At 41.0% G+C, this 25,399-nt stretch overlaps 1 protein-coding gene across 1 annotated transcript in view; it reads right to left on the bottom strand.

Annotated features, from left to right (window-relative positions):
• Positions 1-25,399, bottom strand: part of LOC307044665 (LIM domain-binding protein 3-like) — a 36,748-nt gene that overhangs the window by 6,510 nt on the left and 4,839 nt on the right. The window contains exons 3-8 of the mRNA XM_079689976.1: positions 14,858-15,009; positions 12,388-12,448; positions 9,240-9,262; positions 5,746-5,916; positions 2,092-2,267; positions 697-745 (exon numbers count right to left, since the gene is read on the bottom strand). Coding sequence (XP_079546102.1) covers positions 697-745; positions 2,092-2,267; positions 5,746-5,916; positions 9,240-9,262; positions 12,388-12,448; positions 14,858-15,009 — 632 coding nt within the window. The remainder of the gene's footprint in view (positions 1-696; positions 746-2,091; positions 2,268-5,745; positions 5,917-9,239; positions 9,263-12,387; positions 12,449-14,857; positions 15,010-25,399) is intronic.

The following is a 25,399-nucleotide window of genomic DNA, read 5'->3' as shown; positions in this document are numbered from 1 at the left end:
AAAATGTGAAGATAGAAATTATCTTCTGCAGTTACAGGCTGCTTTATTTGAGGCCTTATTAGGGATGTTGTAGGTCAAATAAAGAAATACCTACGTGTAGGGGAGTAACATTATATCTGAGAAAAAAAAACTAAATAATTCGTAAAGGAAACACTTGAAAATGATCAAAGACCCGAAAATTAGCAAGAAGAAAAACGTACATTTATGACTTTGATATCAGGTATTTTGAGGATTTCTTTTCTTTGAATATTAGTCCCTGTAGAACTCCATATTTGCTTACAATTTTTTATAACTTTTCTGCAATTTAAGCACCATTATTATTTGAGTTTATTGTTAATATTATATAAGATGTATTGTGGGTGTTTAATCAGTGGGAAAACAAAATAAATAAATAAACGAGATCCATCATCCTATTGTGCCCCCTGTTGGAGAAAACAGTGATGAAGGAAATGGTGCTTATATAAAAAAAAAATGTACTCCCAACTAAGACTGAATAAATGTAATTGAATACAAACAATTAACTTTGTACTTATAAAATAAGGGTGTTAAAATAGGGCTAGTTTTCACGATAATTTTAGAGAAGGGGTGACGGATCGGGGGAGTGAGGAGAGGTGAGGGGGGGGGGGGTAGAGTGTAAAGGTGCTGGTGGTGGTGGTGGGGGGGGTCAGCAGCTTTTAATGGAGCCCTGCTGCCTACCTGCTCCTCCTCAGAGCCCCCTCTTCCTCCTCCTCCTCATCCCCTGGTACTGTAACACAAACAGCAGACGTCAGCGGGCTTCCTCAGTTCAAAGTTTACCGACACTAATGTTGAAAAGTTTTTAATCTGCTGCCTCAAGCGTCTAAATGTGTCCAATCCATTACGTCACAGCTGGTCAAGGCTCAGTTAAATGAATGGGGAGGGAAAAAACTCTGGGTTCAGCTTTTAAATAAGAGCTATTAACTGGATACTGTGGAGTTGATTTAGTTAAAAAATAAAATCTACCCTGATTAACAGACGTCTCTTTCAAAATATATGTGAATAAGAAAAAGTATTTTGGGCCAAATGACAAATAAGTTGTATTACCGTTTGGCCACTAGACAAATTAGCTTTAACGTCCAGGTCACTTCTTGGGGGCTTGGTCGCCATCTTACTTTGTGGGCCTGTGGAGATAAATCCTTAGATGCCATTATACACAGTGTACTGCTCTTTTAGCGCAATGTTCACAACATTGGGTTCATCCACGTAACGGAAGTTTGAATAATTTAAAAACTGTAAACAATTCATTTGTGTGTGAACAATACTTTTTATCTCAGTTAAAATAGATACACCGAGGAGACAGCAGATTACAAACTTTTCAATAGAGAGCCACAGTGACGCGTCCTAAAACCCGGAAGTAAGTTAGCATTTGACCACTTCCGGTTCCTTCGAAAAAATGCATTGCAATTTCTCCATAGGATTTTGGAAACTAGCTGGAAATAAGGTCTGTGGTTGAGACACATTGAAGACACGGATCACGTTTTGTTCTACGACATTAAATCCATCAGCAGTGACCCCGCTGGTGATTTCTGAAGAGTTTACGTGTCTGAAAAACGATGGTTGTTACCAAGTGGCTGAATAGGACTACAGAAGTTGTGGAGGCCGTTGTACATCATTACAATGAACACGTAAACACTCCTCTAAGTTTGTTTGCCCTGTTCTGCTTGAAAGCAAGTCCCTGCCTCCTGCAAACTGTTAGAACAATCGCTTCAACTCGTACCATTTAGAATCTGTGTGTTTGAATATGGATCTTAAGTTGGCGTGACGTTGAAGCAGCGACCCTGCTGTAGTTCCTTTATAGCATAACGTTAGCATTTTGCTTCTGGCGACTAGATTTAAGATTAGAAAATTATAAAAGTAGGGTAGACATGTGGAGATTATCCGGCTGAACAAAACGTGATCCGTCTCTTCAATGTGTTTCAACCACAGACCTTATTTCCAGCTATTTTCCAATTTCCAAGGAATTATCGAAGGAACCAGAAGGAGTTTACTTCCGGGTTTTAGGACGCGTCACTGTGGCACTCTATTGTTTTATAGTCTATCTTTATATGAGATTTTACGCTAAATCAAAGTAACCTGCAGACTTACCGGCCTCGGTGCCGGTCACGAGGGCCAGGACTTTGAAGGTCTTGGACTGCATGTTGGCTGTGGTGCTGCGACGGCCCCCCCCACCAACATCCTGGTCCTTTTCTGCACTCTGAACTGCCTGATAGACCGGCGAGTCGCTGTCTATAAGAGCCTCTTTAACGGGACTGCAAACCCCCCCCCACACCAAAGCAAACCAGGTCAGTCAGCAAAGCTTGAGCTGATTTTAAGGAAGGACCTGCAGCGCTAAAATGTATTTACAACACGCAAGTAATACTTTGGATTGATGGTGTAAAAGAAAGCAATATTGGGCAGGTGTTGATTTGATTTTGCATGACTTGATTTAAATAAAGATGGAGAGGAAGTTAAAGGGTTTAAATATCTATAGGACAGCAACTAAGGAATATTTTAGGACACATTTTCTATACAATGTCAGAAAATAGAGTTAAATGTCTGACAGACGCTCAAAGTCCTCAACATTTAAAGATATTCTCCTTAATATGATATCATTCATATATAAACCAGTTCGGAAGCTGAAAAAAGTATTTTCTGACATTTTTGAAAGAGAAATTACTACAATATAGTGCAAAAATAGAAACATTTGTGTAGTGTTTCAGTGTTATAAGAATATTAAACAGTTATAAACCTTCAGTAGAAGAAGATATTGAGGTACCACTTTACAAAAAGACTACCCTTATAAAGGATTCATAATTAGGTTATGAATTAGGTTGTAAACACTTTATTAATCATTAAGAACCAATTATAAACCAGTTATAACAGTTTTCATTCATCAACACAGGCTCACTATTTGGCAAGATGACTAAGCCTTGTGTTGGCTACTAAGCGAGAATCAACTCAGTGAGCAACAGATACCAAGGATGCTGGCTGATGAAGAAGACGAAGCATAGGTAGCCAATATAGAGAGGTGAAGTCCCGCCCTTCTACTTCCGACCCATGGGACATAATTTTGAAAAAATGATGTATTGAAGTCAATGGGGAGAGAAAACGTATCTTTCGATCCCGTTTGAATTGTGCCACGAATTACACATATGATGTTTGTCAATCTTAAAAAATCATTTCCATGTCACAAAAGTCACAGTTTGTCGTAAAACTGTTGAAATATAAGACTATGAAAAAATACGCAACTAGAAAGACTACAAATCCCAGAATCCCGGTCCCGCATGCTGGCTCTTACGAACCGACTAACTCCCCTTGTGTGTATGTACAGCTCTCAACATGCCCAGACTTGTAGTGATTTTCACCTCTTTTAATACTTTTCGCCTCGTTCTGAAAGAAAGAAGTGAAATGTGCCAACGTGACGGCCGTCTCGGTGTCTGGTGCGAGACGGGAGATGTAGTTCATTGAGCGGTTCACACAAAAAAAGTGTTACTTCATAGTTTTACGACACATTTTAATTTTTTTTACTTGCAAAATTATTTTTTGAATTGACAAACATCATATGTGTAATTTGTGGCACAATTCAAACGGGATCGAAAGATAATAAATACATACTTTTTCCGAAATAAGGTCCCATGGAGCTCCCCCGGAAGGGGAGGGACTTCGCCTCTCTATAAGGCTTAACAGTACAGATAAATGTGGGCTCACTATTTGGCAAGCAACCGGTCACTGTTTATCTCATGTCTTATAAAAGCTTATTAATGATGTATAAAGTGTTCACAACCTAATTAATAAATGAATTACAAACTATTCGTAAACCCTTTATAAGGGTAGTCTTATTGTAAAGTGGTACCGATAGTTATTTAAATCCTTCTTAAAGATTATTTTCATTATAAATGAATTGAATATTCACAATATTTTTCTAAAAATCATCAGAAAAAAAGGGTTCAAGTTGATGTCTTTAAATGTCTTGTTTACTCTTTCCAAAAACCACAGATTTTCACTTTAATACTGTTTTTTTTGGCTCATTGTCAGTTACTTTGGATAAAGGTGTCATCTAAATAAAATCGAAAATGATAAAAGCAGTAAATCTTCATCTTTGAGAGGCTGAAAACAGCATTTAAAGACATTCTTGCATGAAAAACACGAGACATAAAACATGTTGTATTGTGTTCTAGTATTAGATGTTTGTTAGACTCATAATGAACAGATACAAACCACCAGAAGAAGAAAAAGGGTCTCAGAACATTCGGTTTTCATTCATTTAAGTTTTACTACCCAGCTTATTGTCGGTTTAGTTTTGTATTCTGAGCGTTTCTCAGTGAATGAGTTTGACGCAGCGCGACGAACCGCAAGTGTGATTAGTTTCTCAGTGGAGCTCGTGGCATTTTAATTAAAGGTGGTGTTTGAGGGTGTAAAAGTGTGTGTAGACGTCTGTAGTCATTTCATTTTCATTCTCAGAGGTGAAAACAAAAGCAATTTCTGAATTCATGCACACACTGCAGCACGGATCCAGGAGCAACTTTCCAACAGGATGGAAAAATGCTTTGTTAGTGTCAGAGGACGAAGAGGAATGCAACAACAACAACAACAACAACAACAACAACAACAACAACAACAACAACAACAACAACAACAAAAGCAACCAGAGATGCAACACTGCAGAGAGAACAACTGCAAAATCTTTAATAATCTAAACTGTAAATGATTTATTTTATTGAATATAACTACTTTTTTAATTCTGTTTATTTAACAAATATAGAATTTAATATTTCCTGTTAACATAAATTTGTTTTTCTGTAAGATACCTCAGTATTTGGTAATTGGAAAATGGTTGGTATAATGGTATAATTGTAAAGAGGAATAGGAAAGTAGGACGAGGAGGAAGAAAGAGGTTACAAAAATAACAAATAAATAACTGCATTTTTAAAAATTAATTTCCACATTTAAAGGTAGGGTAGGTAAGAATGGAGAAACCAGCTTGAGTGCGCTAGAATTTGAAAATACACAGCCTAAAAAGATCTGCCCCTTCCTTCAGACTTCCTTACAGAGCCCCTCCTCCAACACACACGAACGCGCACATGACCAATGAGGGCACGAGATAAGTTTGTGCACAGATGGAAGGCTGACAGGCAGGTAGGCCATCCAGTTATTTTAGCCGGACCGGCTCACATGATTGGTCGTGCTTTTTACAGCGCCACGGCTTCCAGAGATGACATTTCTTTATGGATCTTTTGTCAAAGCATTTCATATATTCATTGCTATCGGGATGTTAAGAGCATTCCATGGAATATAACAACAAGTGTTTCTGAAGTGAATTACCTACCCCACCTTTAATTAGTTGTACAAAATGTAAAATGATGATGTCTTTGGCATGAACAACTTCTATATTTTGTAATTATGTCTTTGAAAATTGATTGTTTTAAACCCAATTGTAAAGACGATCATGAGAGGAAGAGGTAGGAAGATATGGAGAGGAAGAGGAGTAAAAGGATGGGCATGGTGAGGAGGAGGAAGAGGAATAGATGGATGATGCTTTGGTTGGAAGAAAAATGGATGGTGGGAAGAACATGGCGAGTAAAAAGGACGCCAGAGGAGAAGATGATTAAGGAGGAAGGACAATACTTTGGTGAGGAGGAAGAACCCAGAGGAGGAAGAGAAAGGACGGGACAATGGTGAGGAGGAAGAGGATGATGAAGAGGTGAAAGAGGAGGAAGAGGAGGAGGAGGAGGAGGAAGGTGCTCTTACCCGGCGTCGTGCCCCATGCCCTGCGTCTGCCCGGCGATGACGTCCATGATGGCGTCCTGAGAGTACATGCTGATGGGGGTGTTGTACTGCGCGTGGATGATGGTGGCCTTCCCTCCGGGGGCCGTCACCTCGATGGGCCTCTGGGGGGGGCCGGGGGGGCTGAAGCTGGTGCTGTGAGGTGAGGGGGAGGGGGGTGTGGAGGTGGGAAAGGTTGAGGGGTGTGTGTGAGGGTAGGACACGAGGAGGGTGTGTGTGTAGTGTGAAGGTGTTAAAAAGAAGAAGCATCCAGGCCAATCATGCTCACAATAATGTTCACTTTCCTCCAATGAGAAAGGTCAAAATGACGTTGTTTATCAAATCAGAACGACAGCGTGCTTTTCCATATTATTTTAAAAGTATGTGGGATCAGTTTAACCTTATACTTTAACATAAACACATTGAATTCCTATGATAGCTATCTTTACTGCAATAATCTTATAGTCCAATATGTCATTTTTATGCCACTAGGGGGCAACAAAAAGCAACTGAGGCGATAATTTTGATTATTAGGATTTCATTTTTGTGCATAACTATATGCAGAGGACTCATCTGTACACGCTGATTAAAAAACTCATGGATTTAATCTCCAAAAATGTCTGAGTTTTCTTGTACATATGTGATTTTTTTTAATACAAAAACCGATTCTCAATAAAAAAGAAACATTCCTAAATATTGCGATTTTGATTCGCTTTTTCCCCTTCAATGGGTCTTATGCACCGGTCTTATAATACACACTGTTTCCTTGGATAAAATAATACATCACTTACATCACGTCACTTGTTAGATGCTTTTATCCAAAGCGATTTACATACTCAATACTGTGGGCAATCCCCACAGGAGCAATTTGGGGTGAAGTGTCTCAGGGACACAACAACACGCTAACTGTAGTGGGGTTTGAACCTGTGACCCTCTGATCCGAACACCAACGCACTACCCACTGCACCACACGCCTAATAATTCAAACATGGTAATAAATAAAGCTCATACGTTTTCAAAAAGCGGCAAACTCTGGGGAACAGCCGGGACGCCAATACGGAAGAGCCACACATTGCAGTTCATACATGGGCCGCTAGGGACTGACTGCAGAAAGGAGCAATTTCCATAGACCCCCATGTTATAATGCCCAACTTTACAGCAGAAAAAAACATGTTTCTACCCATGGATGCAATAAATATTATTATCGATATAGTTAGATTCTACCTTCATGATTATGAATCTGTGAGTGAATTGTTTTTTAACACGACCCTTTTATTTATATTAGGTCTTAACGTTTTTGCATAAATTAGGGCGTGGTCACTTTGATGGACATGTACTGTCACTGTCAGCCAACAGCAACTTGTCCACTCTGCTAGGCTACAACCATAGAGGCTACAATGTTAGTTAGTCATAGTACTGTACCAGACAATTAAAATGTTGTGCTGTGCGCTTGAATGTACTAACAAAACGTTCCAAGAAGTCTAAAATGATAATATTATACATGTTAATCCCGTTCACGGGTGTTTGTGTGCTTAGTAGCTTAGCTTGTTACTTATTAGCCAGCTAAGGACGTAACCCTTTATACATACATATACATTTTAGTTTATGATTCAGCCTTGGGTAAGACTTTTATAGTCTATGGCTAAGACGCCCATAATGCTAAACGGGAGCAAATGTTAATAGGGGACCCAATTATCCCAGTGGTGGCCGCCGGAGCTAACGGAGCCGCAGGGGGCTAGCTCCAGCCGGCGTCCCGGAGCTAGCCCCCTGCGGCTCCATTAGGTCCGGGCGATGGAGTCCGTCGTAATAACTGGAGCTCAAGGAATGCAGCGAAACGCAGACTTGGTTCGCCTGCTGTAGTATTAGCTAAATAAATTATGTTGAACAAGGCTTATTAAGCTGAACATCGCCCACAATTGTTCTGCTATGTATCGGTACTTCTTTTCTTAACGTGTGAATGACAAGCATTAAGAATAACAAAAAATAGCTAATTCTCTTGCAGATTGTCTCATTTGATTATGAATGTAACGTTTATATAGAGGAACTACACTGTTAGCAGTAACTTGGTATGCATGTATCTCATGTTAGCTTAGCTTCTTAGCCTGAGCTAGCTCTGTTTACTTCCAGTTCGGAGGCAGCAGGTCCCGCCTCGGCTCCGCCTCTTTGCCGTTATTTGGAGCAGGCGGGATTAGACTCTGACGTTGCTGTCAAGCCATTAGTGGCCGACTCCGCCTACTAAGGGCTTCTCGGCAAGTCTGCAGAATCCTATGGGTGACGTCACGGACACCACGTCCATTTATATATACAGTCTATGGTTTTCAATCATAAAACATATGTTGACCTTTGTGTAAATGCAAAACAGATGTATCATCGACGATTGTATTACAGCATGGATGTCATAAATTACGTTTTTATAATAATATATAAATGTCTCTGAAGATGCATGCAACACCACAAACATAAAAAGGAGGCTATGGCGCAGTGGACTAGTGCGTTAGTGTTCGGATCAAGGGAGCACAGGTTCAAACCCCACTACAGTCAGCATGTCGTTGTGTCCCTGAGACACTTCACCCCAAAGTGCTCCTGTGGGGATTGCCCACAGTATTGAGTATGTAGGTCGCTTTGGATAAAAGTGTCTAACAAGTGATTTAATGTAATAAAAACCCAGAGGTGTATTCTCTCTTGAGACTCATTTGTCTCTTTGAACAACAACCGTTCAGTCTGAAACCCTCAGCAAACCACCATGATGCAACAATCACTCTGCACAACACAACACAGGCAGCATGTCCAAAAGCGACGTTTATAACTTCTGAAAACCCGACAACATGACATGTATATCCCGTTTCACACAGTACATGCTCGGCTCTGAGGAAATGTTAGAGTACCAATGTTAAAACTTCTCTCTTTTGTTTATTTTTAAGTTTTTTTACACTATTATTTCTGTCACTTTTCACTTGAACAACTGAATGCAATACTAAGAATGTATCTCCATTCTCTAAAGTCAAATTCCATTCAAATATATGAGTGTTTCTCAACAAAACATTTAGAAAATCTGCTAAATATTTGCGTTTAAAGGTGAATTAAAATGCACCTCATTACATTTAGCATTTTAGTCTGCCACCGTGGTAAATAAACTATTTATTTATAAGCCTAACTTAATGATTTGCAGACATTCAGGCTGAAAAGAAATACCTTACTCTTTGAATCGAAAAAGCACTAATGTAAATCATAATCAAAATTGCAAATTGAGCTGGAATGTCTTTGATTGGAAATCTTGCTGATGGCAAACATGGTCTCAATTTGTCCAAGAAAATCAATATACTATTCCCAATGTTCGTTGATTTGCTTGTAGTAATTTCACTGGTCTATTATTGGAAAATGATGTACTAATGATTCAAAGTCTACAGGCAGCACTTCAGAAACAAAGCATGCCCTAAAAAGACCAAATACACACAACACTCAGCAGAGAGGATACTAACTTTGGAGGAGCCGGGGAGAAAGCCTTCGTTTGAGCGAAGAAACAGAAGAAAGGAGAAGATTTAGTCATTCCAAAACAAAAAAATCACATTTCAAGGTTTGTTGTGTTGTGACAGCAGGACTTCCCCTAAAGAGAGAGAGGAGGAAATAAAGGTCAAGAGGTGAATCCCATAATGAAGCTCAGGAGACGCACACTTCCTCCTGGCCGGTGATCTGCTCGAGAGAAAGTAGTTCCTGGCTCACAACAAGATCTGTGGATTTATTTGTGGAGCTCATTTGAAATACTCTATATACTGCTGGGTAGTTTAATGTGTGTATTACAGAGGCATAAGGGGGAAATGGGAACGCATATTTACTAATTTAGCCATTTTAGAATAAAGGTGAGATGATGGAAATAGTTTTTCTCAACAAAATAAATAGAAATCTTCCACCCAACATTTCCCCTTAATACCAGCCCCTTTTCTCTTCAGTACTCTGTATTATTCTGTTTTAATAACGTGTATCAGATACATTTTATAGTGGAGTAGAAGCATAAAGCAGCCGGAAATGGAAAGTAAAGACCATTAACATTTATAAACTATTTTATGATATAAAATAATATATAATATAGGGACGGAGTGGCGCAGTGGGCTGTGCGTTGATCATTAGATCAAGGGTGGCGTTGGGGAACTCCAGTTTGAAACCCGCCACCACTGCGTCAGGCTGTTGTGTCTTTGGGCAAGACACTTAACCCGAATTTGCGCTTATGTGAGTAATGTCTACTTGTAAAGCGCCTTGATGAATTTGAGGTGTGAAGATGGGCGGAGTGGGGCAGTGGGCTGTGCGTTGATCATCAGATCAAGGGGGCGTTGGGGAACACCAGTTTGAAACCCGCCGCTGCGTCTGTAAAGCCGTCGTGTCCTTGAGCAAGACACTTCACCTGCATTTGCTCCTGTGGGTATTGTCCACAGTACATGAGCGTAACATGTATGATATGTGTGTAATGTGTATTTGTAAAGCGCTAATAAATGTAAGGAATTATTGTTATTATTATTATTATTATGATACTCAGTATCATCCCATGTTTTGTTTTTGTGCGACTTTTAAGACTCTGAATGTTCTGATGCACCCATTTTTCTCCTTCTTCTCGGGGTCAAGAGTCAGCAGAGGGTTAGAGGAGTCAGGTATTAATCTACCATCACAGTGAGATATTTCTCCGACAGTCTCAGGTGTGAGGTGTTGGTCAACATGGCGGGAAAACGCTGCTCAAAGGAAGCCATGTTTTCCTCCGCTGCGACTCTACGTACCCGACAGGCAGCCCGGCCTGAATGGCAGCCATCTCCCTCAGAGTCTCCTCTGAGTACAGGCCGATGGGGTTGTTATACTGCTTCCTCTTGGTGGGGCTCGCCGCCGCACCCCCGCCCGGAGAGTCTACCCCCGCAGGCCCGGGGGAGGCACTGCAGGCCGACAGGTGGCCGTTCACCTGAGGCTCCAGGGGTAACAACAGCTATCAATACCTGGTGTCTTTATAGATATTGTTAGAGCTAGTATTTTGTTTTCTAAGAAAGGCCACCTCATTAGGCGCTTTCACACCCGAGTACTTTTCCCAGTATAGTTCCGATAGTTCTTGAAATGTTTCGTTCACACCAAAAAAATCCGGAACTAGAATTTAGTTCATGAGAACCTTTTCACCCCCTTTTGAGTCCCTGCTAGAGAGCACACTTAACGGGTCTTTATACTCTAAAGCGTTTTTCATGGAAGAAAAAGGTTCCCATTTCTGATTGGCTGGGCGGATTGCAAAACGCGCCCCGTAAAAAACTTTTGTGAAGCCGCCATTGTATTTGCTGGCATTAGCATTATTAGCATTAGCCCAGTGCACCAACGGAGAGAGAATAACTTACGGCAACACAAAAGAAAACATGGGAGCGGTGGAGGTGTCAGCGTTCTGGCGATTTACTCGGAAGGCTTCAGTAGAAGCTGCTGGGAGTCCGAGCAGCTTCTACTGAAGCCAGTCCCCAACTCCGGGGACCTCCGGCCGGGGACTTCGGGTGGCAGTATACACCGTGAAGTGTTTTGCGGCCTGCCAGTAAACCCAAAGCAGAAGAAGAAGAAGTGACGTCAGCGGCTTCATTTGAGTAATCTTCCCTCAGGGAACTTATTTCGGTGTGAACGCGATCTGCTCTTTAGTTCCGGGAACTAAAGAGTTCCAATGAACTAAGTACTGGGAACTAAGTACGGCAAAGTACTTGGTGTGAAAGCGCCTATTGTGACGCCTGTAGTCAACACATTTTAAAAGACTACAATTCCCACGGCGCCTCCTCTAAAGTGACAGTGATGGGCAGCCTGCTAGAAAGAGGCCGTCGAGGAACAGTTTTTAACAGTCCAATTACCCTTTAAGTTATTATTATTAAGCCTTATCAAGACAGAAAGAATACCCAAGTTGTGTGTTATTTTATTTGAGTTTTGCCTGTTTGTTTTGATTACTGTAAAGGCCTCTTTTCTTTGTTGCATGTGTACAAGTTTGTTATTTTATTTTGAGCAAACACATCGCATAACACCATCTAACCATCGGAGGCTGTAAGTAAAGTATAAAGTCAGAAAACAAGTTAAAAGTGCCTGTTTAAGGCGTCTAGTGGCTTGAAATAAAAACAAGGAAGGAAGCCACAACAGATATATTACACTGTTGTTGAAATGTCCTTTTGTGATCATCAGTACCTCTGCTACCTTTGTCTTCCCACTAAATATGTTAATTACTTTAAAGATGATCATTTATCTGAGTTAAGTACTCCTTTATTAATGTTTTATTTTTCTAAAAATCATACTTTTTACTGCTTTCAAGTCTTATCTTCCTTTGCCCACCAGGAGGCGACATCACATCATAATGAACCAGTAGTTTGATTTTGTGTGTGTTGATATATGTGTCCTTATAAAGCAGCAGTGTGTGTTTTCTTTTGGCACAGCGGAACATACATAGAGGAAAATACATGTTTTTATATTTGTTAAGCAGTAAAGAAACACTGAGGAGGAAAAAAGAACATCTTAAAAACATGAAAGCAAAATATAACACAAACTGAATGGATTCCTACATCAGTTTTATATCTTAATATCTCAGGTGCATTTGTGGATGTGCAGCTGTGTGCAGCAGCAGAAATGCATTATGGGTAAAGGTACCTGTTGTTGAGGGATTACGGGAAAGGCGCTCGGTATCGGCATCGCAGCGTTACGCTTCGCCCTGCAGGAAGAAACACAAACCGAGAGGAGATCATTGACATGTTGAATAACTTCTGATTTACCTTAATGTTTTCTAAAAAAGGGCCATATATTGTCATGTTGTATGTTTTATTTCTAAAAAATAATAAGTTATATCCTCGAGAATTTAGTTTGACTTAAAGTGCACCTATCATGCTATTTTTAGGCAATAGCATAGGTCTCAGATATATAACAAAATATAAAAACATCTATGAAGTGTTTTGCTCAAAATACAAAACAGATCACCCATTCTAGCCATGCCTCATACCCCTCTATTTCACTTCCTGTTTCAAAAGTGCTGATTTTGGGTATAAAGCTTAAAAAAAAAAGGAGGGGGCTAAGCTCATGCGGGACCCGGCAGCTACTTTCTAAACCACATGTGTCAAACTCAAGGCCCGGGGGCCAAATCAGGCCCGTGGTGGATTTAATTTCTGCCCGCAGGATAATTTCTAATTATTATTAGATCTGGCCCGTCGGTATATTGCACGCACACCTTCACTCCATCCTGAGGGTCTCCTCAGCTCAGAGCCTGAGCCCAAACATTGATGACCTTGCACCCAAGATGAGATGCCCAGTATCTGAACTAGCATCACAGAGCAGCACACTGAGTTTAATGGATGTTTCCTTCTGTACTTTCTCTCTCACGACAACAGGGCATGTTTGGTTTCTCTTTGAGGGAAATAGTTTTGTTGAAGCTGTTGTTGGCCTGTGGGAAAATGTAATCATAAGAAATGACTCTGGAAAAGCTGCAGATAGAGCCAGAAGAAATTAATGCAACTGATTATTTAATGTTTAATATTGTTTTTATAGGCAATCATTTAAGCTTTGTTAGTTCCAGGTTTAATATGTGCAATAAGTTCATTTCAATAAGTTCTGTAATAAACATTGAACCAGTCCGGCCCTCGACTAGTACCCATTTTTTTTATTTTGGCCCACAGTGTATTTGAGTTTGAGACCCCTGCTCTAGGGAGTAGCGTTCACAAAAAGAGACGAACATTAAAAAAGAGACATTCATTACAGGAATAATTAAGAGTAATTATTACGCTAGAAAATACATAATTCTTCTTACATCATTGTAAGTCAAATAGACTGACTAGATAATTGAACAATCAATAATTTCTGTATTTTTTGTCTTATTTTCTTGCGTTATGGACATTTTTGAGGGGAGAGGAAGGAATTGATTCTGTTTATGGAAAAATGGGAACTTTTAATAACATGATGTGTAAAAAGAACAAAAACACTGCTACTTGTAAAACTTTACCTACCTAATATTCTTGACTACATATAAAATAATAAACCATTAACCAGCCTCACACCCCAGACTTCTATGAAGGGTCTGAAAAGTATTATTTGTATTTGTCGAACTGTAATTCAGTTGAAGCTGAGTTGCAAATACTCCATGTTTGACAGGCTTATAATCAGAGGTTTGTTTCAAGATTCAAGGTTACTTTATTTTTATTGCACATTTTAAGAGACAGAGGCAAACAACACAAGATGAGAAAACTCATTTTTCTTACCCCCCCTCCCCCCGAGGGTCTGCTGTTATGAGACATTCATTTCCTCCCAGAGTTTATCAGATGTCTGTCAGACACCTTCAGGGATGGTACAAAGTCTTTTCCCATCGTTTACCCTGCAGCATGTTCCCAGAAATTGCAGCACAACCCTCCATGCTAAGTTTATTTTCAGAGCAGGGGGGGAATGTGACTTAGTATATTTACTGCCCTACATTTAGCTCACAACTTTAGAAACTCATCAGTAAAGATTTAGCATTTAAAGAACAAGTTCAACTATTTGCATCCTTCAGAATTCCCAGTGGAATAACTGACAAAAAAAAACATCACTATGTAACAACTCGCGCTTCTATTGGCTAGCGCTCCAACACATTGTACGTGATAGGCTAAGGGGCGGGACATCTCAAATCCCCCCCCACCCTGAAATGCCTCCATTGGATTATTTTGTTTACTTAGTGACATCACTATGTAGGCTATAGGCTAAGGGGCGGAACATCTCTAAGCGGTTGAACAATCAAAACAGAGTCGGCCAGCTAACCAATCAGAGCAGACTGGGCTCTGGTTTCAGACAGAGGGTGAAAAGAGGTGCTGCAGCACAGGCAGTATGATAAAAATAAAGGGCTTTTTGAACATTAAAGTATGGAGACATGTCACAATATTATATTATATTTTATTTGTATGTACTTGCACTATTTTATCTGTTTTATTGTGTTGTGTTGGAGGAGTCTGAGACCTAAGATTTTCATTGTCATAACTACACTGTAGCTATGGACACATGACAATAAAAGCCTTGAATCAGTAGAGACACTAAATGCAAATATGAATCTGAAAATGAGCACAGATAAGAAGATGAAAGTTTAGTTGTAGTCTTTTGTTCCTACTTGGTCATGGTGAGTGCCAGGTTGTAGTTGGCCATCTTGATCTTGTTCTGCGCCTCCAGGTGGGTCATCCCGTCCGTGCCGACCCCATCGATGGCCACGATCACGTCGCCCTGCACCAGGTTACCCTGCGCCGACTTGCTGCCCGGCGTGATCTGAACACAAAGACAAACACTGTCAGAACATATGTTTGCTCCGAGAATCTTTAAAGGTCCCCTATTATACTGTTTTTCATCAATATATCACAGGTCTCAGATATATACAGAACATGTCTCTGATTGGCTACAAACACCAAACAGATCATTGCAGCATTACCCATAATCCCCTCTGTTTCAGCCCTGTTTCTAAAATGCTGATTTTCTGTCTGTTACTTTAGATGAAAATAAGGAGCCCCTCCCCACGCCCCTCTGAGAGACATTTGGTTAAAAAGAACACAATGGTGCTCTAGGAGGAGATTCAGGTGATAAAGTGGGGCGGGGGGGGAGGGGGGGGGGGTTACCTTGGTTGGTGATTGGCTAATGGTTACCCAAGCCAAAACATCGTTATGACATCATAAAGTGGCCAAAATCTGATCAGCTCATTTTCAGACAAAAAGAGAGAGAATCTTTGTTCCTGAAACTTTCAGAATCTCTTTAAACAGAGGGGACACATGTTGATATAGAAAAGACATGGAAAAGTGGGTTTTGCATAATAGGTGACCTTTAAAGAAATAAATAAACAATTATTTTAGAGATGTCCTGTATCTATGTGCAGGTCACATCACATCACACCCCCAATTTGCATCTTTAATCAACTTAATAACGAATAAGCTTCAGTGAGAAGGTTCACAGATTTCCATGAAACACTCAAATGAAAGCAGAATGAATCAATAACTTAATGATTAATGTGTTCGTGTCCTTAATCTGAAAATCAACCCCTGGAGCGACACAGTTCTCCATCAAAAAGAGTCAACAGTTTTTGTACCATGTGACACATTTTTCATGAATTGCATCCGTAATTTCTGAGTTGCAAATATAGTAGTTCAAAAATAATAATTAACTTTAATTAAAGCACCTTTTAAATAGAGTTACAAAGGGACGTCACATTTATGGATGCAAAGACCAAACTGAAAATTAAAACAAGCAACAAATATATTACAAAACACAGAGACCAAAAGAGAAGGTAATACAAATGTGAAAGCCACTCTTAGGAAGTGAGGTTATAAAAGTGATTTAAAAGAACGGACGGAGCCTGGATCTCCTCCAATGAAATGCCATCTTAAGATAAAGATAAGTAAACAATTAACAGGTCATTCTGCAGGTATTTGGTATTTCAAGGCACAGTATTGGACATATTAACGTTTAAGAAAAAATAAATAAATCCCGAGGAGAACATGAACTTTTACATAAACTCTGCACAGGAACACTCGCTACAGGAATTTCCCTCTACAGTTTTATCTTATCTCTTGAATGTCTGTCCAACATTTCATCACAATCCCTCAACTAGCTGCTGAGATATTTCGGTCTACCAAAGAGTGTGCAGACAGTTCAGATGGCATGCCGCTGGTGTGGCTAAAAATAGTGAAAGCTGGGATTTAGGTGAACAATGACCGGAGAATAAAAGTCATGAGCGGGAATTTTGAGGCTTATGTTCCATGAAATGTCTTTTTCAGACCAGTGGAAATAAATCATAATCCACATTTAGGAGTATATTTTAATAACTCTATTTGTGTCTGTAGAGTTCTCCTAAATATACCAAAAGTAAGCCTTACATAATGCCTTATTTGCATTTTTAAACACAACATTTCAGAAACCTTCCAAAATTAATTGTCTGTAGTTTCATGGTGATATAGCCTACTGTATATTAGTTCAAATGTTACCCTATTCATAAACAAAATAATCTGCATCTATTTCATTTAAAGTGAACTTCTGTTCTGTTTGTTGGCATAGGGGTCATAAAAAAACAGCTGGGAAACACGAGATGTTCGTGGGATTAAACAAAAAAAAACTGCAGCTGAGATCTGGATTAGACTGTGCACACACACACACACACACACACACACACACACACACACACACACACACACACACACACACACACACACACACACACACACACACACACACACACACACACAAATGTTAAATGACACATGACTCATCTGGATTTCCACAGGATGCGGGTAATGTGGCATGAATGAAATGCGCCCCCTGGAGACGAGCAGTTAGCGTTAGCTGTAGCTGAACCGTTAGCTGCTAGCTGCTAGCTGTAGCTGAACCGTTAGCTGCTAGCTATTAACTGCTAGCTGTTGGTAGTTAGCAGGTAGCAGCAGACAACAGGGGTTGCGTTCCGATAATCCAAAAATCAGCTCCTAAATTCTAACCCTATCTCCTATTCCTTGACGACTGAGTGAAACGTCACGGGGTTAAGAGATAGTGGATAGGAGAATTCAAAAGGACTTAGGAGAAGAGACTGCGGTACTTTAGAGCAGTGTTTCTCAACTGGTGGGCCCGTTTCGAGTGGGTCGCAGATATATGAGTGAAGAAAAAAAGTTTTGATTTTTTTTTTGAATTTTTCTTCTTTTTTTGGGGGGGGGGGAAGGTCAAACTTTTATTTTGAAGGCCCGATTTTCTAACGCTGTGCATGCAGTCGGCGTTGGACTGGAAGTACCGGAGACCATAAACGGTTTTGAAAATCATCTTCTCAATAAAATATCTTTGCTGATGTTTTTTCGATTCTTCTGGCCTTTGATCAGAATCAAGATTGTTGCTGGAAGTCCCCACGGAGAATAACTTTGCGGTAGAACTATTCTTTATACATCCATGGGTACAGCTTCAGATAAAAATGAACACATAATGAAATATGACCCCAGGTTTGATGATTGACAGGTCACAGAACAATGGGGGCTATCTACCCTTAACCACAATTTAAAGTAAGTCACACGTCATCTCCTCTTTACTCTTCTCGCAGCAAGATGTCAGAACAAAGTGAAAAACAAACAATGGCATAAAATATTAATAATATATGTCGGGTAGTAATAGATGTATTTATTTTCTTATCAGAGTGTATCAGAATGCATAGTTTATGTTAGTATTTCTAAAAATCTCCTAGGGGAGAATCCCCCCAGACCCCCCTGCTGGGGTTGGGTTTTCAGCATATGTGCCTTTTTATATAGTTCAGCTTTGAATCCATCATCTCATTAAACCTTTTTGAAAGCATACTTTAGTTCTGTGAAGGGATATAAGGGATATATTCACTGTACTTCACTTTTATTAATATTGTATGCTAAAAAAGCGTATATTACAGCACGATTTTTTGTTGAATAGATTTGAGTGCTTCAAAATGTTGGGGCGCAATGTATTGACCAAGTAAAAAGTGGGTCCCGAGGCCTGACCAGTTGAGAACCACTGATTTAGAGAATCCGAATGCACTTTCACTATCTGACGTGTTTATGATGCGCCAGCGGACGTCATTGTGTGCGTCTGCTGCTGTGAAGCTATGGAAACTACAGTGTTCTATACAACGGACTACAACATGGATGTTTAATAAGAACGAGGGACTCATCTAGAAACTCTGCACCGTGCTCTGATGCTGTTGTTTTATGCTTTATGAACGTGGACAACAGAAAAACATATTCTTCATGACCAAAGTTGTATTTGAAATAAAAAAGGAAAGTGAAACTTATGCTCGTCACCCTCTCCCTCCGGTCCACATTAATACAAATGATCCCAATACGTATGATTGTATGAAAATATCTTAAAATCAATACAAATGTATTTATTATAAACGTTAGTCCTTAACACCTATCACTGTGTACATCATCATTCAAACATCTTTTAAAAGTTGAAAAATGCGGATTCCGTCGTGGTCGTGGAACAACGGATCAGCTTTTTACTCTCGCAAGGATCCTGGAGGGGGCCTGGGAGCACATTATCCAGTCTACATGTGTTTTGTAGACTTGGAGAAGGCGTATGACCGGGTTTCCAGGGAGTCACTGTGGGAGGTGCTGCGGGAGTATGGGGTGAGGGGGTCTCTACTCAGGGCCATCCAATCTCTCTACTCCCATAGCGAGAGCTGTGTCCGGGTCCTCGGTGGTAAGTCGGACCCATTTCCGGTGAGGGTTGGCCTCCGCCAGGGCTGCGCTTTGTCACCAATCCTGTTTGTAATATACATGGATCGGATTTTGAGGCGTAGTCGTGGGGAGGGGGTCTGCAGTTCGGTGGACTAAGGATTGCACCACTGCTTTTTGCAGATGATGTGGTTCTGATGGCTTCATCGGTCTGCGACCTTCAGCACTCACTGGATCGGTTCGCAACCGATTGTGAAGCGGCTGGGATGAGGATCAGCACCTCCAAATCTGAGGCCATGGTTCTCAGCAGGAAACCGATGGACTGTCCACTCCAAGTAGGGAATGAGTCCTTACCCCAAGTGAAGGAGTTCAAGTATCTCGGGGTCTTGTTCTCGAGTGAGGGAACAATGGAGCGTGAGATGGGTCGGAGAATCGGAGCAGCGGGAGCGGTACTGCAGTCGCTTTACCGCACCGTGTGACGAAAAGGGAGCTGAGCCAGAAGGCAAAGCTCTCTGTCTACCGCGCCATTTTCGTTCCTACCCTCACCTATGGTCATGAAGGATGGGTCATGACCGAAAGAACGAGATCGCGGGTACAAGCGGCCGAGATGGGTTTTTCTCCGCAGGGTGGCTGGCGTCTCCCTTAGGGATAAGGTGAGAAGTTCAGTCATCCGGGAGGGACTCGGAGTTGAACCGCTCCTCCTTCGTGTCGAAAGGAGCCAGTTGAGGTGGTTCGGGCACCTAGTTAGGATGCCACCTGGGCGCCTACCTAGGGAGGTGTTCCAGGCACGTCCAGCTGGGAAGAGACCAAGGGGTAGACCTAGGACCAGGTGGAGGGATTATATCTCTTCTCTGGCCTGGGAGCGCCTTGGGATCCCCCAGTCAGAGCTGGTTGATGTGGGGAAAGGAACGTTTGGGGCTCTCTGCTGGAACTGCTACCTCCACGACCCGACCACGGATAAGCGGGAGAAGATGGATGGATGGATGGATGGAAGGACCTTTTAAAAGCCAAATCATATTAACAAGTGCAGCTTTTATCTTGAGGTAATTAATTTGTAAATATTACATGTGGTCCCTTTGCTGAAGCTTCATGGCTCACCTAAGATCAGTTCACCTTTCTCGCAATGTGCACACTGAACGCGTCGAGTTAAAAATATTTAATCTTTTCAGGAAAGTGCTGGTTACATTCCTTTAGAAATTAGAAGCTTGTTTGTGGCTGTGTATCCTGATCTCAATATGTCAGACAGACACTATCATAACAAAGACCGAAAACCCCATTTGTTTCAGCAGATTTGCCGGGCAGATAATGAATGTTGCTGCCAGTGAGTGTTTTACTTTTCGTTACTCTTTTTCATGGTGAAAAACATTGTTAAAACCAACAGAGACACACAAACTGATAACATAAAGCAAAGGGGTGATGCTAGTCTGTCAGTGACAGTGAGAGTTGTTTTGCCATGCTCTACAAGGACATGCAACCCTCACATAGATTCACCACTTATAAATGTCATACCAATAGTATTAAGACAAAGGAATATCATATTGTTTAAAATAAGAAAAGAGTAATATAACTCTGCACCGCGTTAAGCCTCCTGTTTGCCGACACCATGTTATTTTCTGATCACCAGCGACTGGATTAAAGTGAACAAATGTTTGCAGAGTTTGAACAATGTTAGGCCTGTGTGTGCCGAGCGGCCTACTTTACACTGACCCACGTACTCTCCATGTTCACGCCACAGACCCTGTATCTACACCATAAAAACACTTCTATGGTTGAGTTTCTTGGAGAAGCGTTGAGTTATTTACGTACATTACAGTGATGTAGTCTGCCTACAATCTGCATTCAACTGTCTAGAGTTAAAAAATGTGAATCTGGATTTCATCGAGCACACTGACCGACAGCAGAGTCGGTAACAGTAGAAGAAGAACTGATAAGACCTGTGTGTGTGTGCGTGTGTGTGTGCGCGCGTGTGTGTGTGTGTGTGTGTGTGTGTGTGTGTGTGTGTGTGTGTGTGTGTGTGTGTGTGTGTGTGTGTGTGTGTGTGTGTGTGTGTGTGTGTGTGTGTGTGTGTGTGTGTGTGTGTGTGTGTGTGTGTGTGTGTGTGTGTGTGTGTGTGTGTGTGTGTGTGTGTGTGTGTGTGTGTGTGTGTGTGTGTGTGTGTGTGTGTGTGAGTGACCTTCAGGGGCTATAAAAAGCCTGTGCCTGTCAGCAGCCTCTGGGTGCTGCAGCCGAAGCTCCACACGTTAAGTTCACGCACATTTTTCCTGTACAGATCACCTGAGAAACAGCCATTTTTAATTTCTTTACAGGTGAAGGTGCACAGTCCAACAGCTGGGTTATGAATATTTTTGTTAATTATTGAAATAGTTATTTATTTGGAACCTGTTGTTCTTTAGCGTCGCTTCCAAGTCATTTTGAGAGTAGCCATTTAGCATCTCTTTTAGCCATTTAGTTTCCGTTCGAAGTGGTTTTGAGTCTTTCAAATCTCGTTTAAGTCAATTAGCATCTATTAAGTTGATGAGCATCTCTTTGTGGTCTTTAAGCACTTGTTTCAAGTTTTTTATGGTGTTGTAGTTGTTTTGTATCTACATGTACTCGTTTCAAATCTTTAATAGTCATTTTGCATTACTTTGTTTTTTCATTGTGTCTTTTTCTGGTGGTTTTGCTCCTCTCTTAGTCTTTTTCAGTATTGTTGTGTTGGTTTTGTGTACTTTCATCGTTGTTCTGCGTCTTCGTACGGTAATTTTGCATCTCTTTTAAGTTGTTTAGCCTATCTTCCTGGTTATTAAGTGTTTTGCATCTCTCTTAATAATAATATTGCATCAGTAGTTTGTTTTCTTTGTGGTTGCTTAAAAGGTAGGGACACACCAAGCTGACACCAAAGAACTCACACAGACGGACCCGACTGTTGTGTCGCCTCACGTCTCCTGCGTCTTGGCCATGTGTCGCACTGGAACACACCGCAAAGACTTCAGCCGACGGCCAAGAAGCACGTACGAACTGCGCATGCGTGAGTGGCAATAACTCTCCTTACCAGCAGGTGGCGGTAGTGTGTATTCGTCATTCAAAAGAGGCAACAACCGGAAGACAGACTGCGTGATAACCGAGAGAAGAAGAACAGACTGCGTGATGTAAACAAACAACAAATAGCGTGCGTTCTATTTTCACTCTACAGCGAGAAGCTCACGGGGCTTTCCCCAACCTGTGTCGAGAGCTGGAGTTAAAGAGCATCTTGCAGGTTGTTTTTTTTTCTACATTTATGCTTAAACTTGCTTGAAAATTACAATTAAAAAAGTGAATGTAGGATTTGATATGTTTTACGAGACATAAGGGCAGGAATTCAGAGGGAAAGGAGCAATTTTGAGCTCTGCTCTTAAAAACGGCTTTTTTTTAAGGTCATACGTCGAACGCGTCATATTACATCACGCAGGGGACACATCTCCGCTCTCTGACCGCGGGTATAGTAGAGTTGCGTTGAGTAGAGCGGTTGTGTTTTAAGGAGCTGTTATTTTTCGGTAGTTTTACATTGTATTTCCCCATTTGTAATCATGGTGCAGTATTGTGTTTGTGCAGGTTGCACACATACAAGCCTGTCAGGACATCGAGTCCACAGTAAAAAGGACCGGAGCTAGCATTCGTTCCTGGGTGCGTTGTGCATCCACCTCCCTGCAGCACATACTCTCCACAGCTTTATCAGGAAACCGTATTACTTCTCTCTCTCTCCCCCCCCCCCCCCCCTTCGCTGCTCTCTCTCTCTCCCCTCCGGTACACGGCACCGTAAGACGTAGTGTGGAGTTGCATTAGGTAACGCTGTGGTGGCTGTACTGCTCCAGCCGTTTCCTTTGTGTACTACACACCTGCTTTCCATCAAGCCATTTACAACGGCATATCAACGGAGGCTCCACAACCTTTCTCCGCCAGATCGTCAAGTATCAGCCGTATCTCGCGTCTCCCCTCCGGTACACAGCACCGTAGTGTGGAGTTGCATTAGGTAACGCGAGATACGGCTGATACTTGCGCATTAGTTTCTGTTATGGATCAGTATCAACAGTCCTGCCAGTAACGTTACTATATTATCAATGCTACTTTAGTTATAGCCTGATATATGATAGCTAACTTCACAATGTTGTGATGTGACGTTAGCTAACATTCTGTAGCTAACGCCGGTCACTCACCAAGATAGCTGCCCAGTTCTCCACTGGTTCTCCTCACACCACAGCTCCATTTCTCTCCGATGGCCGTTATTTCTTCTAATCCTTGACTGCTCCTGGTCTCTTGGACGCCTAGCAGGCTCATAATTATAAGGTTGTGGTCCGTCATATGCATTCGAATATTCATGTTCAACTTCTTCTGTGTCTTCTGTGTCGAAACTAGCATTGGGATCCATGTTTATTAATACGTTACACCGGCCGCTCTCCCCCTTGTGTCCCCCATGTTACGTCACACGCGGGCGGTCACGTGCCGAGGCTTTTTTATGCGGAAGTGAACATTTCTTACAAAAACAACGCCAGATGTCACTGTAGTGTATATTTCTGTATATTTTTGGGAAAATCTAGTTTATTCATCATTTTCCTACAAATTTATTCACAGGTGTCTTTAACCTGGAAGTTGCTCTTTAAATGAAATATCAGATTTGCCTTCTTAATAGTTTGTTTGGGTCCCTCACTTCCATTTCGCTTCTCATGCACTGATTTGGTAAACTGAACAGCCAATCAGAGTGATTTATTTGACCGACAGCCTTTGGCCGAAAAGGTGTTGGCACGGCCGAAAAGACACGACGGTGCGGGACACACCAATCTGAGTAGGGCGACAGGATGCTCATCGTTGGCCTGACATCCATCGACGGCCAAAATCGGCTTGGTGTGTCCGGGGCTTTACATCTCTTTTTTCATTTGCATCCCTTGGTGGTTGTTGAGCATCTCTTGGAAGATGTTTTGTATCTCCTTGTGGTCATTTTTTATTTATTTTGGGTTTGTCTGATAAAGTTCTGCGTAAGAAATATCACTTGAAACTAAAGCGGTGACCTTTAAGCCTGAAAAATCTTTATTTGTCCTGGTAAAGGATGCAGAGTCACTGGCCTCTTGCATATTTGCACCCATGGATGAAGATATACTGAAAACAGTTATAATCTTGCAAAGTGATGACGAAGTAAAATATACATAATCTACCAGATCAGTCCTGCAGCTCAGTGTCTCTCTCTCTCTGTTGCACGGTGGATCTTATTTGGGGTTTCCTGATGCTGTGAAAGCGTTTGGGTTCTCCTGACCTGTAACAGGATGCAGGGGGGGGGGGGGGCTGAGTCAGCTCCATGTGTTACAGCAGCAGCTCGGCTTTCACACCGACTGTAAAACTTTATATAAGCAGCTCTGAGCCACGCAGAGACTACCAGGGGGGTAAAGAGTACTCAGGTCTTTAACGTAAAGCAGTAATACTACAGTCAGATGTCACAAATACTTGCTACTTTCCCTGGTTTCTTGCCCCGAAAAAAAAATGCATCAATATCAAAATGCTGATAATCATTGACATATCACAAAAGTGAACATATAAATCCCCACAGCCTTTAGTATACCATTTTGTATTTTCTTCTACGAAAAAAAAGGGTTACAATTATAAAAATAAATAATATTTTGTTGGTTGTCATCAGGACTGAAGTTGATATAAAGATTTAAGTCAGTAGAAGTGGAAAATAATATTCATATACAATCATTACTTTGCCGTTTATGTATATATTTTTCTTCTTAAAACTTTTCTTTTTTATTATTAAGCACAAATTAAATAACATTTTCACTGCAGGACTTTTACTGGGGACACAGTATTTCTACACTGGGTTATTAGTACTTGTACAAAAGCAAAGTAAAAGTACTCGTCATATATAATTGGCCAATTTCATAATAATATAGTTTATATAATTGGATTAAAATGATTAATTGTTAATGTGTTTATCATGTTAAGCGACCTTGGGTCCCATGAAAGGCGCTATATAAATCCAAGCTATTATTATTATGTCAATGTTATGCTGGTAAAACTGGATCTCACTTCAATAGCCCTATATTACTACTTAAACATACTTTATAGGATTGTTTCAGTTTTATTTACTTCTCTTTTCTCTTTGGTTGATTTTGTTTTATGTTGCTTATTTGCCGGTGTATTTGCTGGCCTTGTGGAAATGCATTTAAATAACATTAACAATAAATAATGTGCAGGAAAAAAGAGAATATATATGAAATGTCTCTTCTTCCTCCTGTTTCTGATCCTCCTGCTCAGCTGACATTTCTGTCGGCTCTGCTGGATAAATGTCAGTCTGCTTTATTGCAGATGTAATAAAATGGAAAGACACAAAGAATATCATACAGCCAGTCAGAGACGCAAACCCAGAGACCGCAAAAGTCCCACTGAGTTCACATGAGTGGGAAAAGGGACTCTAAAAGACAAAGTGTGTGGGGAAACTTTAAAGGTCACCTATCATGCTATTTGTAGCAATAGCAACATGTCTATGAAGT

This window comes from Notothenia rossii (assembly GCF_949606895.1).
Source record: "Notothenia rossii genome assembly, chromosome: 6".
Classification (NCBI taxonomy): domain Eukaryota; kingdom Metazoa; phylum Chordata; class Actinopteri; order Perciformes; family Nototheniidae; genus Notothenia; species Notothenia rossii.
The sequence above is the reverse complement of the archived record's forward strand: the minus strand, read 5'-3'. Positions and strand labels throughout refer to the sequence as shown.